The sequence below is a fragment of the Siphateles boraxobius genome, unplaced genomic scaffold, assembly GCF_051911475.1.
Source record: "Siphateles boraxobius isolate OS27281-9 unplaced genomic scaffold, OSU_SipBor_1 22, whole genome shotgun sequence".
Classification (NCBI taxonomy): domain Eukaryota; kingdom Metazoa; phylum Chordata; class Actinopteri; order Cypriniformes; family Leuciscidae; genus Siphateles; species Siphateles boraxobius.
The window spans coordinates 17,439,085-17,453,059 of NW_027508833.1; the positions used below are offsets into that span (position 1 = coordinate 17,439,085).

At 49.6% G+C, this 13,975-nt stretch overlaps 1 protein-coding gene across 1 annotated transcript in view; it reads right to left on the reverse strand.

The window, feature by feature from the left end:
* Window positions 1-13,975, reverse strand: part of syne1b (spectrin repeat containing, nuclear envelope 1b) — a 144,035-nt gene that overhangs the window by 76,687 nt on the left and 53,373 nt on the right. The window contains exons 55-60 of the mRNA XM_077238824.1: window positions 13,687-13,851; window positions 12,265-12,621; window positions 12,032-12,168; window positions 11,065-11,242; window positions 10,776-10,958; window positions 10,130-10,273 (exon numbers count right to left, since the gene is read on the reverse strand). Of these exons, the coding sequence (XP_077094939.1) occupies window positions 10,130-10,273; window positions 10,776-10,958; window positions 11,065-11,242; window positions 12,032-12,168; window positions 12,265-12,621; window positions 13,687-13,851 (1,164 nt within the window). The remainder of the gene's footprint in view (window positions 1-10,129; window positions 10,274-10,775; window positions 10,959-11,064; window positions 11,243-12,031; window positions 12,169-12,264; window positions 12,622-13,686; window positions 13,852-13,975) is intronic.

Here is a 13,975-nt window from a genome sequence, read left to right on the forward strand (position 1 = left end):
AGCTCACTCTCGAGTTCAGGTTGCGAACACAGGGACCTAGTGCTTCGGCACCTAGCTCGTCTGGGCCTTCGGGTCAACTGGGAGAAGAGCAAACTTTGCCCCGTGCAGAGGATCTCTTTTCTCGGTATGGATATCGACTCGGTCGCCATGTCCGCGCAGCTTACGAGCTAGCGCGCGCGCAGTCACTGCTGACTTGCCTGAAAGATAAAACAGTTCGAGGGCAAGAGTGCGGTTCCACTGAAACTTTTTCAGAGGCTCCTGGGCATATGGCTTCTGCAGCCGCGGCAACGCCGCTCGGATTGCTTCATATGAGACCGCTTCAGCTTTGGCTTCGCGACCGAGTCCCGAGGTGGGCATGGCAACACGGCACCCTCCGAGTAACAGTTACTCCGACCTGCCGTCAGACCTTCACCCCGTGGTCGAACCTCAGTTTTCTACGGGCCGGAGTGCCCCTGGAACGAGCTTCGCGCCATGTTGTTGTAACGACAGATGCCTCCTCCACGGGCTGGGGTGCCATGTGCAATGGACGTGCTGCCGCGGGCTCCTGGACAGGACCCCGTCGCCTCTGGCACACCAATTGCCTCGAGTTGCTGGCCGTACGTCTTGCTCTGCGCCGCTTCCGGGCCGTGCTCAAGAACCAACACGTACTAGTCCGTTCAGACAATACCGCCACTGTAGCGTACATCAACCATCAAGGTGGTCTACGCTCCCGCCGTATGTCGCAACTCGCCCGCCACCTCCTCATATGGAGTCAGAAGCATCTGAGGTCGCTTCATGCCATTTACATCCCCGGAGCCCTGAACTGTGCAGCCGACGAGCTCTCACGGCTTCAGCCCCTCCCGGGAGATTGGCGACTCCATCCCCAGTCGGTTCAGCTGATTTGGGACCAGTTCGGGGACGCACAGATAGATCTGTTTGCCTCTCACGACTCGACCCATTGCGCCCTGTGCTATTCCCTGACCGAGGGCACGCTCGGCACGGATGCACTGGCGCACAGCTAGCCGCGGGGCCGCAAATATGCGTTTCCCCCAGTGAGCCTTCTTGCGCAGACCCTGCGCAAGGTCAGGGAGGACGAGGAGCAGGTCATTGTGGTCGCGCCATACTGGCCCGCCCGGACCGGGTTCTCCGAACTAGTACTCCTCGCGACAGCACGTCCCTGGCCGATTCCCCTGAGGAGGGACCTCCTTTCTCAGGGACGGGGCACCCTATGGCACCCTCGTCCCGATCTTTGGAACCTCCACGTGTGGCTCCTGGACGGGACGAAGCAGGTTTGAGTACCCTTCCACCTACGGTGGCGGCTACCATCACTTCCGCTAGAGCGTCATCCACGAGACACGTCTACGCGTTGAAGTGGAACCTCTTCGTCAACTGGTGCTCTTCTCTTCAAGAAGACCCCCGGAGATGTTCGATTAGTGTCGTGCTTTCCTTCCTTCAAGATAGGCTGGAGCGAAGGCTGTCTCCCTCCACCTGAAAGTCTATGTTGCCGCTATTGCCGCACACCATGACCCAGTCGAAGGTAAGTCTGTTGGAAGGCACAACCTGATCATCAGGTTCCTGAGAGGAGCGAGGAGACTGAATCCTCCTCGTCCTCCTCTCGTTCCCTCTTGGGACCTCTCAGTGGTTCTAACTGCCCTGCGGAGTGCTCCCTTTGAGCCTTTGCAATCAGTGGAGCTTGAGTTCCTGTCTATGAAGACAGCGCTCCTGGTTGCATTGGCCTCCATCAAGAGGGTGGGGGACTTGCATGCATTCTCCGTTGACGAAGCGTGCCTGGAATTTGGGCCGGCTTACTCTCACGTGTTCCTGAGACCCCGGCCTGGATATGTGCCCAAGGTTCCTACCACTCCCTTCCGGGACCAGGTGGTGAACCTGCAAGCGCTGCCCCCGGAGGAGGCAGACCCAGCCTTGGCACTGCTCTGTCCAGTACGCGCCCTCCGCGCCTATGTAGACAGGACGCAGTGTTTCAGGACCTCAGACCAGCTCTTTGTCTGTTATGGTGGGAAGCTGAAGGGAAAGGCTCTCTCCAAGCAAAGGTTGTCTCACTGGATAGTGGACGCCATTGCCTTGGCATACCAGCAGCAAGGTCGACCGTGCCCCCTTGGTGTGACCGCCCACTCCACCCGGAGTGTGGCATCCTCTTGGGCTCTAGCGCATGGCGCCTCGCTAACAGACATCTGCAGAGCTGCAGGCTGGGCGACACCTAACACATTCGCCAGATTCTACAATCTCCGAGTGGAGCCAGTGTCCTCTCATGTACTCGCTTCAACCAGCTAGTACTGGACCCGCTCAGGTGTCTTCGCTTGCTCGCCATTCCACTCCACGGACTGGATACGTGCGATATTCTCCTCAGGTGAGCTTCCCCGAAAAGCCCTGAGTTCCTCCAGCACTCCTGACGTTGGCGCCAGTGTCTATTGCCTGTGCGTCGGCTAGGTGCCTCCCGTGTGCATGGTCCCTCCTCTGAGCGACCCCCACATGTGTATTTCCACTGTAAGCCTCTCTGAGCGTGTGTCTTTCCCTTGGCAAGCCACCTTGCCACCCCTGGGGTTGAAATATTCCACCTGCGGCTGGACACCCCAGTGTTCTCCATATGTCTCCTTCGGGTCATATGTGTATTCTCTAAGTCCCCCCCCTCTGGGTTGGCAGTAATTGCATATTTCCCCTAAACTTTGGGATATGCTCCCCAGTGTACCTTGGTATTCCTGTGCTAAATAGGAGTCCTTCGTCCGTGCCAGTCTCACGACAGGGATCTCAGATTTACGCAGGGCACTGGAAGACAGCTGAGAAGGTGGCGTGATTAGACTGGTAACCCCATTCGTCGTCATCCGACGTAACTCGGAGTGACAACGAAAGGGAACGTCTCGGTTACGTATGTAACCCTCGTTCCCTGAGTAGGGAACGGAGACGTTACGTCTGCCTGCCACTTTCCGCTGTACCGCGGGGATCGCCTGAGCTCAGTCTTGGCTCCTCAGCGAAGAAACATATCTGCCTGTTGCTGGCGTCCTCCTTTTATACCCACGAGGTGGGGCGGAGTTACGTCATGCAAATTCCGCAGACCCATGGCATTTCTTTGCCATTGGCTCGTTTTGTAATACTCGAAGTTGATAGGTGTTCTAAGCGAAACCCCATTCGTCGTCATCCGACGTAACGTCTCCGTTCCCTACTCAGGGAACGAGGGTTACATACGTAACCGAGACGTTTTCTACACTTGATCACATGCACTGATCATTTCTAAACATACATTCTGACATTAAAGTCAAATGACCCTGCTTACTTTGTTAATAGACATCCCTGGTTGTATTGCGCACACATCAGTGTTGTAATTATTGTTACTTAAAACTAAAACTAAAACTTTTTGTTAATTGAAATAACCTGAAATAAATATAAACATTAAATGGAAACTAAATGGAAATTTAAAAAACTAACTGAAATAAATGTTGAAGTACCTAAATTACTAAAACTAAAATAAAAATAAATTAATATATATTAAGTTAACATATTTTTTAAACAGCACATAAAATTACAAAAAATACTAAACTAAAAAATATGTAAAATATTAATAAATAAATAACACTAAAATAGCACTAGCACAAATCTTTATAACTGTCTTCATAATCTTTTATCAAAATAAAATAACTTGGCTGGCCTTTAAAACAACTTTGCTTTTCGAATGATGTCACCAAGACCACACAGGCAATTTCATAATGTTAACCAACAGCCAAATAGCTATTTAACTTAGCCTTCTTTACATAAGCCAAATAACGTCCTGGTTGCGTATGCAACCCACCGTTCCCTGAAGGAGGGAACGGAGGACGTAGTCGACGCCGACTGAAATGGGATCTCGCTAGAGAGCCTGTCTTCTTCGAGTACTATTGAACGAGCCAATGTAATTGGCGTGCGTGATTCGCATCACACACTCCGCCCCCGCGGCGTGGGTATAAATACGGAAGTGGATGCACGCACTAGTTGCTTTTCGCTGAGGAGCCGAGAGTAACCCGGGGTCAGCGGTGGTCCAGCGGTAGTGGCAAGGGGACTACGTCCTCCGTTCCCTCCTTCAGGGACGCAACCAGGACGTTCCCTTTCAGTCGATAACGTCGGACGTAGTCAACGCCGACTGAAATGGGATCAACCATTGAACACGCCACTAACGCTGCCACCTTCCAGTGCCTAAACCAAAGCCTCCTGATGCCCCCGCAAACTTAAGGCGGGGAAGGACAGGGCTTAGGCCAGGGAAGTCACTGCTGTTCCTACAGGACCACTGGGAAAGCGTTCCCCGTACGTTGGAAGGAAGGGACGCTGCGGAAGCCACATCCAACCCGAGGGAGGTAATGTGGAGAATACACATATGAACTGGGCGGAAACCGGGCAGTCTAACATATGGAATGTCACTGGGGTGGCTCCAGCCTAAGACGGGGGGAGACACACCGGACAGTGACGGCAGAGAGACTCTGCCGAGGGAAGACACGGGCTCACCGCAGGGAGCCGTATCGTGGAAGAATACACATATGGGGTCACCGAAGGGACCGCAACATATGGACCCAGCCTAACACAGGTTCCACACTGCTTACGAGTGGTAGGCCTAACACCAGACGTTCCGCACGTCCGACATCGGAGGGGTGTGGAGGAACTCAACAGGGTTCAATTTTAAGGGAACTCAACTGGAGTAGAAAGGCGCACGTATCCAGTCCATAGGAGGGGAATGGCGCAGCAAGCCGACACTTGAACCGGGCTCACGGTGAAACTGGCTTCATGAGAAGGGAGCCCACGGGAAGCAGCGGTTCAACTAGGTGTCGTCCAGCCCCCAACTCTAGAATCTGTTTAGCAAAGTATATCGTCAACGCCCAGGCGGAGCACTTTACACTCATCATAGAGGAGCTCAAAACCTAAGTGGACATGTTGCATCTCGGATCTTTGCCGAAATGAAGGCAAGCACTAAGTGCAACTTTGCATGGAAACAGCCTTCCCTCTCTGCTGAATTCCGACAGATATTTGAAGAGCTGGTCTGAGGTCTATGACTTGCATTCTGTACACGTCCAAGCGAACGGACAGAGAAGCCAGGGCTGGATCTGCCTCCTCCAGGGCAGCGCTTGCAGGCTCACCACCTGCTCCTATTACGGGAGAGGTAGGAACCTTGGGCACAATCCGAGCCGGGGTCTCAGCTTGTGAGAGTTAGCCGGCCCAGACTCCAGGCACAATACGTTGACCGAAAGCGAGCAAGTCCCTACCCTCTAGTAGAGACCACGCGAGCAGGAGAACTGATATAACAGAATTTTTAACTCACTGCCTGCAGTGGCTCAGGGGCGGTCTCTGCAGTGCAGTCGCACCAGGGACAAGGCCCAAGAGGATAAAGAGGGACACAAGGATTTACAAGACCTTGCTCCTCAGGAACCTGACGATCAGAACGTGCTTCTGCATACTTCTGCAACACGATGAGCGTCGTTTAAACACCGAGGCAACATCATTTTGAGGGTGATTTAGGAAAACAGCCTACTGCAACCCATTTTGCAGGAAAGAGAGCACTGAAGTGATCGAAAGCTTTCAGGATCTCCTCTGGAGAGAAGACGCACTCAACGACTAGGTTCCACTTCTAAAGGCGTAAGCACGCTACCCAATTCTAGGGGGTGCTCGCAGAAGTGATGGTAACTATCCCATGTTCTTGTGATAGTCACCTGAACCTCCGCGTTCAGATGTAAGACCGCCCGGAATCTCCGGGGGAAGAACGCGTGTGCCATCGTGCCCCGTCCCTGAAAGAGTTTTCAGGGGAAGTCAGGAAGGCTGTTGAAGGGAACCAGGTCTAGTTGGGCCAATAAGGGGCAACTATGAAGACCTGTTCCTCTCCTGACTTGGCACGTAGGTGCAAGTGACGGGCGCAAAAGACAGGAGCATTGCTCAACACAACATGTGAAGATCACTGGGCTTCAGGAGCATTTTCTGCTCAGCACTTGGGTGTGACAAGTTCACTGAGCTTCAGGAGCATTCCTGCTCAACACCTGAGTGTGATAAACTCACCGAGCTTCAGGAGCATTCCTGCTCAACACTTGAGTGCGAAGAACTTCACTGAACGACAGGAGCATTTCTGCTCAGCACTTGAGTGTGACAAGTTCACTGAGCTTCAGGAGCATTACTGCTCAACACCTGAGTGTGATAAACTCACTGAGCTGCAGGAGCATTTCTGCTCAACACTTGAGTGCGAAGAACTTCACTGAGCACCAGGAGCATTTCTGCTCAGCACTGCGTGTGACGAATTCACTGAGCTACCTGTGATGAACTCACAGAGCTACAGGAGCATTGCTGCTCAACACCTGAGTGCGATGAACTTCACTGAGTTTCAGGAGCAATTCTGCTCAACATGAAGAGTGATGATTTCACTGACTTGCAGGCGCAAGGCGACCATGAGTCGCAGTCACTTTTAGAAGGCTCACTGGGGTTAAACGCATTTCTGCGGGCCCCTGGGGCAGCTGAGACCAAGTGTTTGTCCAAGGGTAGTCCGCTCGGTTTACCCAAACACTGGCGGAAAAATAAAACCGGGGGGGCAACTGAGCAGCCCAGGAATGGTCATGACCCAGCCGGACCCAAGGGATGGAGTCTCCACTTGCCCTGGCTATAACTGTCGTGAGGCTCGATGGCGGCACGATTGAGTAAGCGGGAGGAGTGGAACAAGGCGCCCTCAGAAGCGTCTGACTCCAAGGAGGAGGTGACGGGTGAGTTTGTGACATGCAGGGGAAGCTTGCGCAACGGTCGCAATGTCTAACAACTCGAGGCACGAATGCCCGTGTAGTCGGGGGTCGCCCAGGCCCCCCGTTAAAACACGCCCTTTGTACATGGCCCCTCTGTTGAAGAGGGTTTGGCAGCAGACCGGGATGAACTATAGTCACACAGGGTGAGCTGCTCTGCCACGGTCACCTCGGGACTCGATCGTGAAGCTAGCGCTGAAGCGGTCACATATGGAGGGAGCCAAAGGCTGCGACTACCATATACCCCAGGAGCCTCTGAAAGTTCTTTCAGTGGGACCCTTTCTCACTTCAACACCAGCTGAACACATTCTCATTGGAGAGACATGTTGGACCGAGTACCTCTCCAAAACTAGAAAAGAGATACTCAGCCCGTGGGCGAGATTACTCTCTTCCAGTTGACCTGAAGACCCAACGGGCTTCGAGCACTCGAGGGGAAGGACACTGTACTCCACCCTTAGACGCAACACACAGGATGGCCTGCGGTGCGGGAGGTAGAGATCTGAAGCACATGTCTTTCAGGTCAAAGCTGCAGACCAATCTTGGGCCAAGATGGTCACGACCCACCACCTAGTAGCACGAAGAACGAGTTTACAACTGGCCTTCGTACCGGCTGGAGGAGCGGCTATATCAAATCCTTCGCCAGCAGGATAAGATAAGCACGCACAAGTCAGGAGCACTGCTCAACACTCGGTGTGATGAATATCACTGAATTTTCAGGAGCACGTCTGCTCAACACCTAATGTGATGACTATCACTGACTTGAGCGGGGTAGCCGAGCCTGAGGTGGGGCAGCCAAGTAGAGAGAGTGGTGTTAGTGTGCTGTGCAACACTTACCTGTCTCCACAAGCGGCAGGGGGCGCGTGAGAAGGCGGATGACCGGGTCCTCGAACGCACCAAGCTGCCTGCTGGCGACCAAGGGGGGGCTGAGGGGTGTAAGGCTATACAGGGTCACACCCGCCAGACTGGCCCTCTTGGGACCCAGGAACAGATGAAATTGCTCTCTCTTTGAAGTGTGGGTACCGCTTGCTCCGCTTTTTTTTTTTTTTTTTTTAGGGAGCCAGCGGCGGAACAGACACACACACACAAACAAAGGCTCCACCCGGCCCTCACCCGGGGGGAGGGAGTGATTGTGCCACTCCAAGAGCATCTCATCCATTCCTGGGCGGCCCGCTCCGGAATGCTTTCGCTGTCGCTTGCCACCTGGCTTGGCAGCGCCTGGAGCGGGCTGGGCGTCTCTACTGCGGCCGGCTCCATGCTGAGGCCTGTGTGGAGGCTGCTGCGGAGGGCCAGCAGGAGCGGCGGCCGGAGAACGCCCACGGCGACGAGCAGGCGGACGAGCTGCCACCGGCGGCGGGTGGAGGCAGCAGCTGGCCACCGGGGCAGGATGTGCCGGATGACCTCCGTCTGCGCTTGAGCGGCAGAGAACTGTTTGATGCAGTTCTCCACCGCGTCGCCGACCAGCCCAACCTGGGAAATTGGGGAGACCAGGAACCGAACCTTGTCCGCATCCGCCATACCAACCAGGCTGAGCCAACGAAGGCGCTACTGGACCACCAAGGTGGACATCGCCAGACCGATCACGCACGCTACGACACCCGTACCCCGGAGGGTGAGGTCGGATGCAGTGCGGTGCTCACCTATGAGCGCACGGTCTGGATTACCCTCGTGCATGCCATGGGTGCCCTAGCCTGCAGCAACGCCATGGCACGCAAGAGGAAGGGGCTTGCCCACAGGCTTTGTAAGCTCTGCCCGTCGGAACAGACGAAACTCACAGGCCTTAGGGGGGAGACGAGGATCCCCCCAAAAGGCAGCGGCCGCCGGACACAGGTGCACCTGTGTCGACAGACCGCTCCAATGGAGGGACACCTCGCAACCCTTCACCGTTCCTCCATCAAGGGTAATGAGGGGGAAAAGCTAGTCAGGCAGTTTCTGGCAGAGAAAGATGCTGTTCACCACCTGATAAGCTCTCCATGCATTTCGGGAAAGAAAGGCACTGGGGCGGCGAGCTGAGAACCAGCGCGGCCCGCCCCAAGATACCAAACTCCAGATTCCAACCGAGACTGAACGGGACACGGTGGAGGTTCCACTCGAGCCCGGCAGCCTCGGCGCCCGTTTCAGCATAGCTGATAATTCTGGATCCGGCTCGGGCAACATTGAACTCCCGGAGGGAGACAATGCAGCCGAGTCATCATCTCTAGAAGTCAGCTCACCCTCCGATGCTGCAATCGGCGTCCTGTCCTCCAGGGGAGCCCCGAGTGAAACCGCTGGCCCACCCATTACAGATGGACCAGCAGACAACACAGGAGGCTCCAGTGGTTGCAGTGGAAGGGAGGAGTGAGGAGCCCACAGGGAATGGTTACCGGGCGGGACATCCAACACTATCCTCCGGTCACCCATCCCACACAGCACCCGAGGGTGGGGCATGGTAATGGGGACTCGCTCTCCGCGAACGAAGGCGAGTCTCGCCCTCAACACTGCGACAGTCATGTTCCCACAGAGAAAACATGAGCTGTCCACAAAAGCTGTCTCAGCGTGCTGTAAGCCAAACACGTGACACAACAGTTGTGACCATCAGAGAGAGACAGGGAACGACCGCACCCAGAAACGCACGGGCGGAATGACATCTTGAAAAAGACGCAAACGCACCCGTGTTGCTCTTTCAGAAAATAGGACCGTCACCAGTGCCGGAGCACACAGGGGAATGACCGCGGTAACACTGAACAGAGAACTGAAACAGTGAAGCACTCACTTTTCCGCCCTCTAACCAGCCATCAACACACACAAACATTTAGAAATTTGTTGCTGTTAAAACAGCAGTTGAGAGCTCAAAGCTCGCGATCACCGCTGCACTCGCGCTGTAGAACACCAGCACTGGGAGAGTCTTCCTGAAGAACACCGACACACTCGCTCGTTGTAGACAACAGCACTCTCAGTGACATCAAACGATCGGCTCCGAAGCGAAAGGCAACTAGTGCGTGCATCCACTTCCGTATTTATACCCGTGCCGCGGGGGCGGAGTGTGTGATGCGAATCACGCACGCCAATTACATTGGCTCGTTCAATAGTACTCGAAGAAGACAGGCTCTCTAGCGAGATCCCATTTCAGTCGGCGTCGACTACGTCCGACGTTATCGACTGAAAGGGAACTTATGATGCATAAAATCTCTGCCCTACATATTTTTACAACTATATTATAAAGTATACATATTTTTCTCATTGAATTTCCAATTTGACAGAGAAATACGTCACATTATGGAAATGAAATGAGTTGTGAATGCTATTTCTTGTTCAGCAGCAATGCCATAAAGCGTAACTACTCCGATCAGCTAGAATGATGCTTGTGAATGGCTCTTCTGGAAATGGCTGTGAATAAAGGTGGTATCGATTACGTTGTACTACACCTGTAACCTGTGCAGTTCCTGTTTCTTGGCTGTGAGGTCATGTAGCCGACTGCTGCTCTCCCGTACGGCTTCTTCGGTTTCATTCAGCCAATCCTGGAGCGGCTCCACACTCGTTTCAAAGTCCCGCATCTGAGACTGAAGATTCTGGAACAAAATAGTCAATGATGCTACATTTAAAGAGAGAACGATTGATTAGCTAGATCAGGAAATTTACAATGTTTATTGTCGGCTGAGGTCGTATGATCTTACTTATGTACAACTTGAGATTGCAAGAAATATTGAATAACATGAATAATAAATGTAGCTAGATGTTTAGATGTTGCAGGTAGTCGCTATTGTGTTATGCAATGGCTGTTTTGTATGGAATCTTTTTTTTTCCACCACGGAATAAAAAAATAATAAAGGTTATTTGCACTTTTTATCTCACAATTCTGACTCGCTATTATGAGTTAAAGTCAAAATTGTGAGATAAAAAAGTCGTAATTACCTTTTCGTTTTTTTATTCCCTGGCGGAAAAAAGCTTCCATAGTTTTGAGTGGTAGTTTACTGGCACAAATGAAGAGTCTCAGACTCAACAGATGTCACTAGATTAACAGATGCGTGTGAATTCTTTTATGATCAAATGATCTCTCATAGCGTCGGACACCTGTAAGGCGGTCTCTCTCTGGTGCAGATTTGTCATGAGTGTTTTCCAGTCTTCTCTGGTTGTGTTTATTTTGGCTCTGACTGACTCCACTCTGTCTTTGGCAATGATACTCATAAGAAGCTCTCCGCTGGCTGCCACCGTGTTTAGTTTGCCGTGGCCTTGCTCACGGTCACTTAGAAACTCCTGCAATAAGAAAAATTTACTCTCATTAATGCGGTGAATTATATTTCGTGTTCCAAACTGGAACGGAATTCATTAAAAAACTCGTAATAAATCAATACAATTTTACCTGGATCTTCTGCAGACTGGACGATGCTTCCGCCAGGTTCTGAGGCACATCAAAACATTTGGCTGTATTGATTTTCGCATTGACCAGCCACTGCTGGAAGTCTCGAAAAGCAGCACGGAACCGCTGTTCCATGAGCTTTTCCTTGCCCTGACACTCCCGGGACGCCTGGAGACTGAGGCTACAGTGCAGAAGAAAGATGCAAACGACAGATTTCACTGATAACATGCAGTCTCAGTCTTAGATGGCACATCTACCATTTGCAGACTCTCGGATGCTGTCGCTTCGGTCTGGTTTATTCTTTGCTTTGTGACAGAGCTCTAACACTCCTATCGTCCAGACCAATTTCTGACCAATCAGGGTTGCAAAAATGAGGACTTCTGTATAAGAACGAGTAACTGGTTGTGCTACTAATTTGTACGGAGCCCCGCACATGACATGGGGGACAAAATATGTATATTGTGGCCACGAATTAACAAATCGTGCCCACAACTTACTAATACTGTCTTGCATGCTCGATTTCAGTCAATTTTCAATTTGCCAACCCCTGAAAAACAAACTATTGGTTATTGGTGGTTTTAAATGTCAATCAGAGATTGGTTGATTATCGGTCAGTCTGTCCATTTTATTTGAGTATTATTCATGTACTATTATTGCTTTAATTCATATTTTGAAGTAGCTTTTATTTTTTATAGTTTTCTTTTGGTTTAAGTTTTAGAAATTTTGTTATTTGCTTCTTATATATATATATATATATATATATATATATTTACTTTAAGTTCTTTTACTTCAGTTTTAGTTTCCATAATTTTAGTAGTTCAGCTAAAAAACAATGTTTTATCTATAGTTTATATTTTATTTTACTTAAATAAACAAAAATTATAGTTCATCATTTTATTTTTAGTTAACAATAACAAAAATGGTCTATCTCTGTGTGAAACCTAGAAATGTTGGTCATAAGCTCTCATACCTGTTGTATTCTTTAATGAGGGCGGACACTCTTTCAGATTGAGCGCCCAGATCTCTGGAGAACCGGCACAAGTCATTGAGCTGACACTTCAAATTGTCAGACATGGGCTCCACATTTAACAGTGCTTCCAGGGTGTCCTGAGACATAAAAACATTAAGCACAGTAAGCTTAAAAGAGCACACACACACACATATATATATATAGCTTTTATTATTTTGCCCTGTAGGCTTTACCTTCGCTATCTGCCAGCCCTGCACAGCCTCTTCCCCCGAGGTCATTTCCTCCACCTGGTGCAGTTTGATGCGCCACTCTTGCAGCTTGCTGCTGAACTCCTGCAGGTCCTGCTCCAGCTGTGCAGCTAAGCTGTTGAACTCCTGCTCTGAGTTGGCCATCTGAGATAGAACGCCCTCCAGACCAGCGCACACGTGTTTAGCTCCGCGCTCCCACTGTTCCCAGGCCGAGAGCATGCCGGACTCCTCCCTCTCCAGAACCTCACAGCCCACCGTGGAAGTGTGGTCCCGTGTGGCGGCACCACAACTCTGCACACGGGTCAGGCGCTCACGTCCTTGATTCTTGCAGTCTAACAGCCCCTAAAATGAAATCGCAATGCTTTTAAGTACACATGAAATCAAAACTGACCCAGTGTACTTCCTTTATAAAAGTTTCTGGTTGTTGTTGTGCATGATAAGATATCAGAGCATATGCCAAAAAAGAAAATAACTAATTGTATTTTAATATTTCTACTTCAAAATTTCACGTTTAATTCAATATCTTTATTTGCTTTCTATGTAATTATTCATGAAATTTACAAGCAGATTCGGAGTTAAAATCCATACATTTATGTAAATCATTCACCAAATAGTTTTTGGTGTGGTGTATAACACACTTTTCAGGGTAAGAATAACATATAATGTCCCATTTAAAAAAAAAACGCTATAAATACCACTTTAAAAATGATCACTGGATTACCAAGTTTTTTTCGACATGTTAACATGGGTACAGTATGGTATTCTATAATATCAAGATCTTTTATAGGAGAGCTCAGCTTAAAATATCTATCGTTACAAAAAACGTATTTTATACAACCGTTCAAGAGTTTGGGGTCTGTACATTTTGTTTATATATTTGAAAGAACCCTCTTCTGCTCACCAAGGCTTAATTTATTAGATCAGTAAGAGTACAGTTACAGAACAGTAATATTGTGAAATATTATTACAATTTAAAATAACTTTTATTGAGTTGAATATATTCTTAATTTGTATTTATTCCTGTGATGCCAAAGCTGTTTTCAGCATCATTACTCCAGTCTTCAGTGTCATATGATCCTTCAGAAATCAGAAACCAACATGCTGATTTGCTGCTTAAGAAACATCTCTTATTATTATCAATGTTGAAATCAGTTGTGCTGCTTAATCCTTTTGTGAATGTATATATTGTAAATATATATTTTTTTCTTTTTCTTTTTCTGTGACGAATAGAAAGTTCAAAAGAACTGCATTTATTTGAAAAAAATTGAATAAATAATATCCATTATCCATCTTTACCGTCACTTTTGATCAATTAAACGCATCCTTGCTGAATAAATGTATTCATTTCTTTAAAAAAAACTTTTGAACGGTAGTGTATGTCAGTATAGTAAACACAAATAACCGTACCCTGACTTTAGAGAGTTTCCTCTGAACAGAAGCTGCGTCACCAGACATATCTGACCAGCGCTGGAGCTCTTCTTTAGCCGAGGTGAGCCAGTCGTTCAGGTCACGCACCGACTCCACGTACTGCTCATGCTCTATGACCATCTCCTCCATCTGTTGGACTTTAATCTACAGCACAAGACAGTATATACAACACATCAGAAGAAAGAAAACTGATACTGTTTCATTTTTTTATTAATGTTCCTGGTATTTTGTGAATAAATCATGAGAGCAGATTATTATTATTATATAA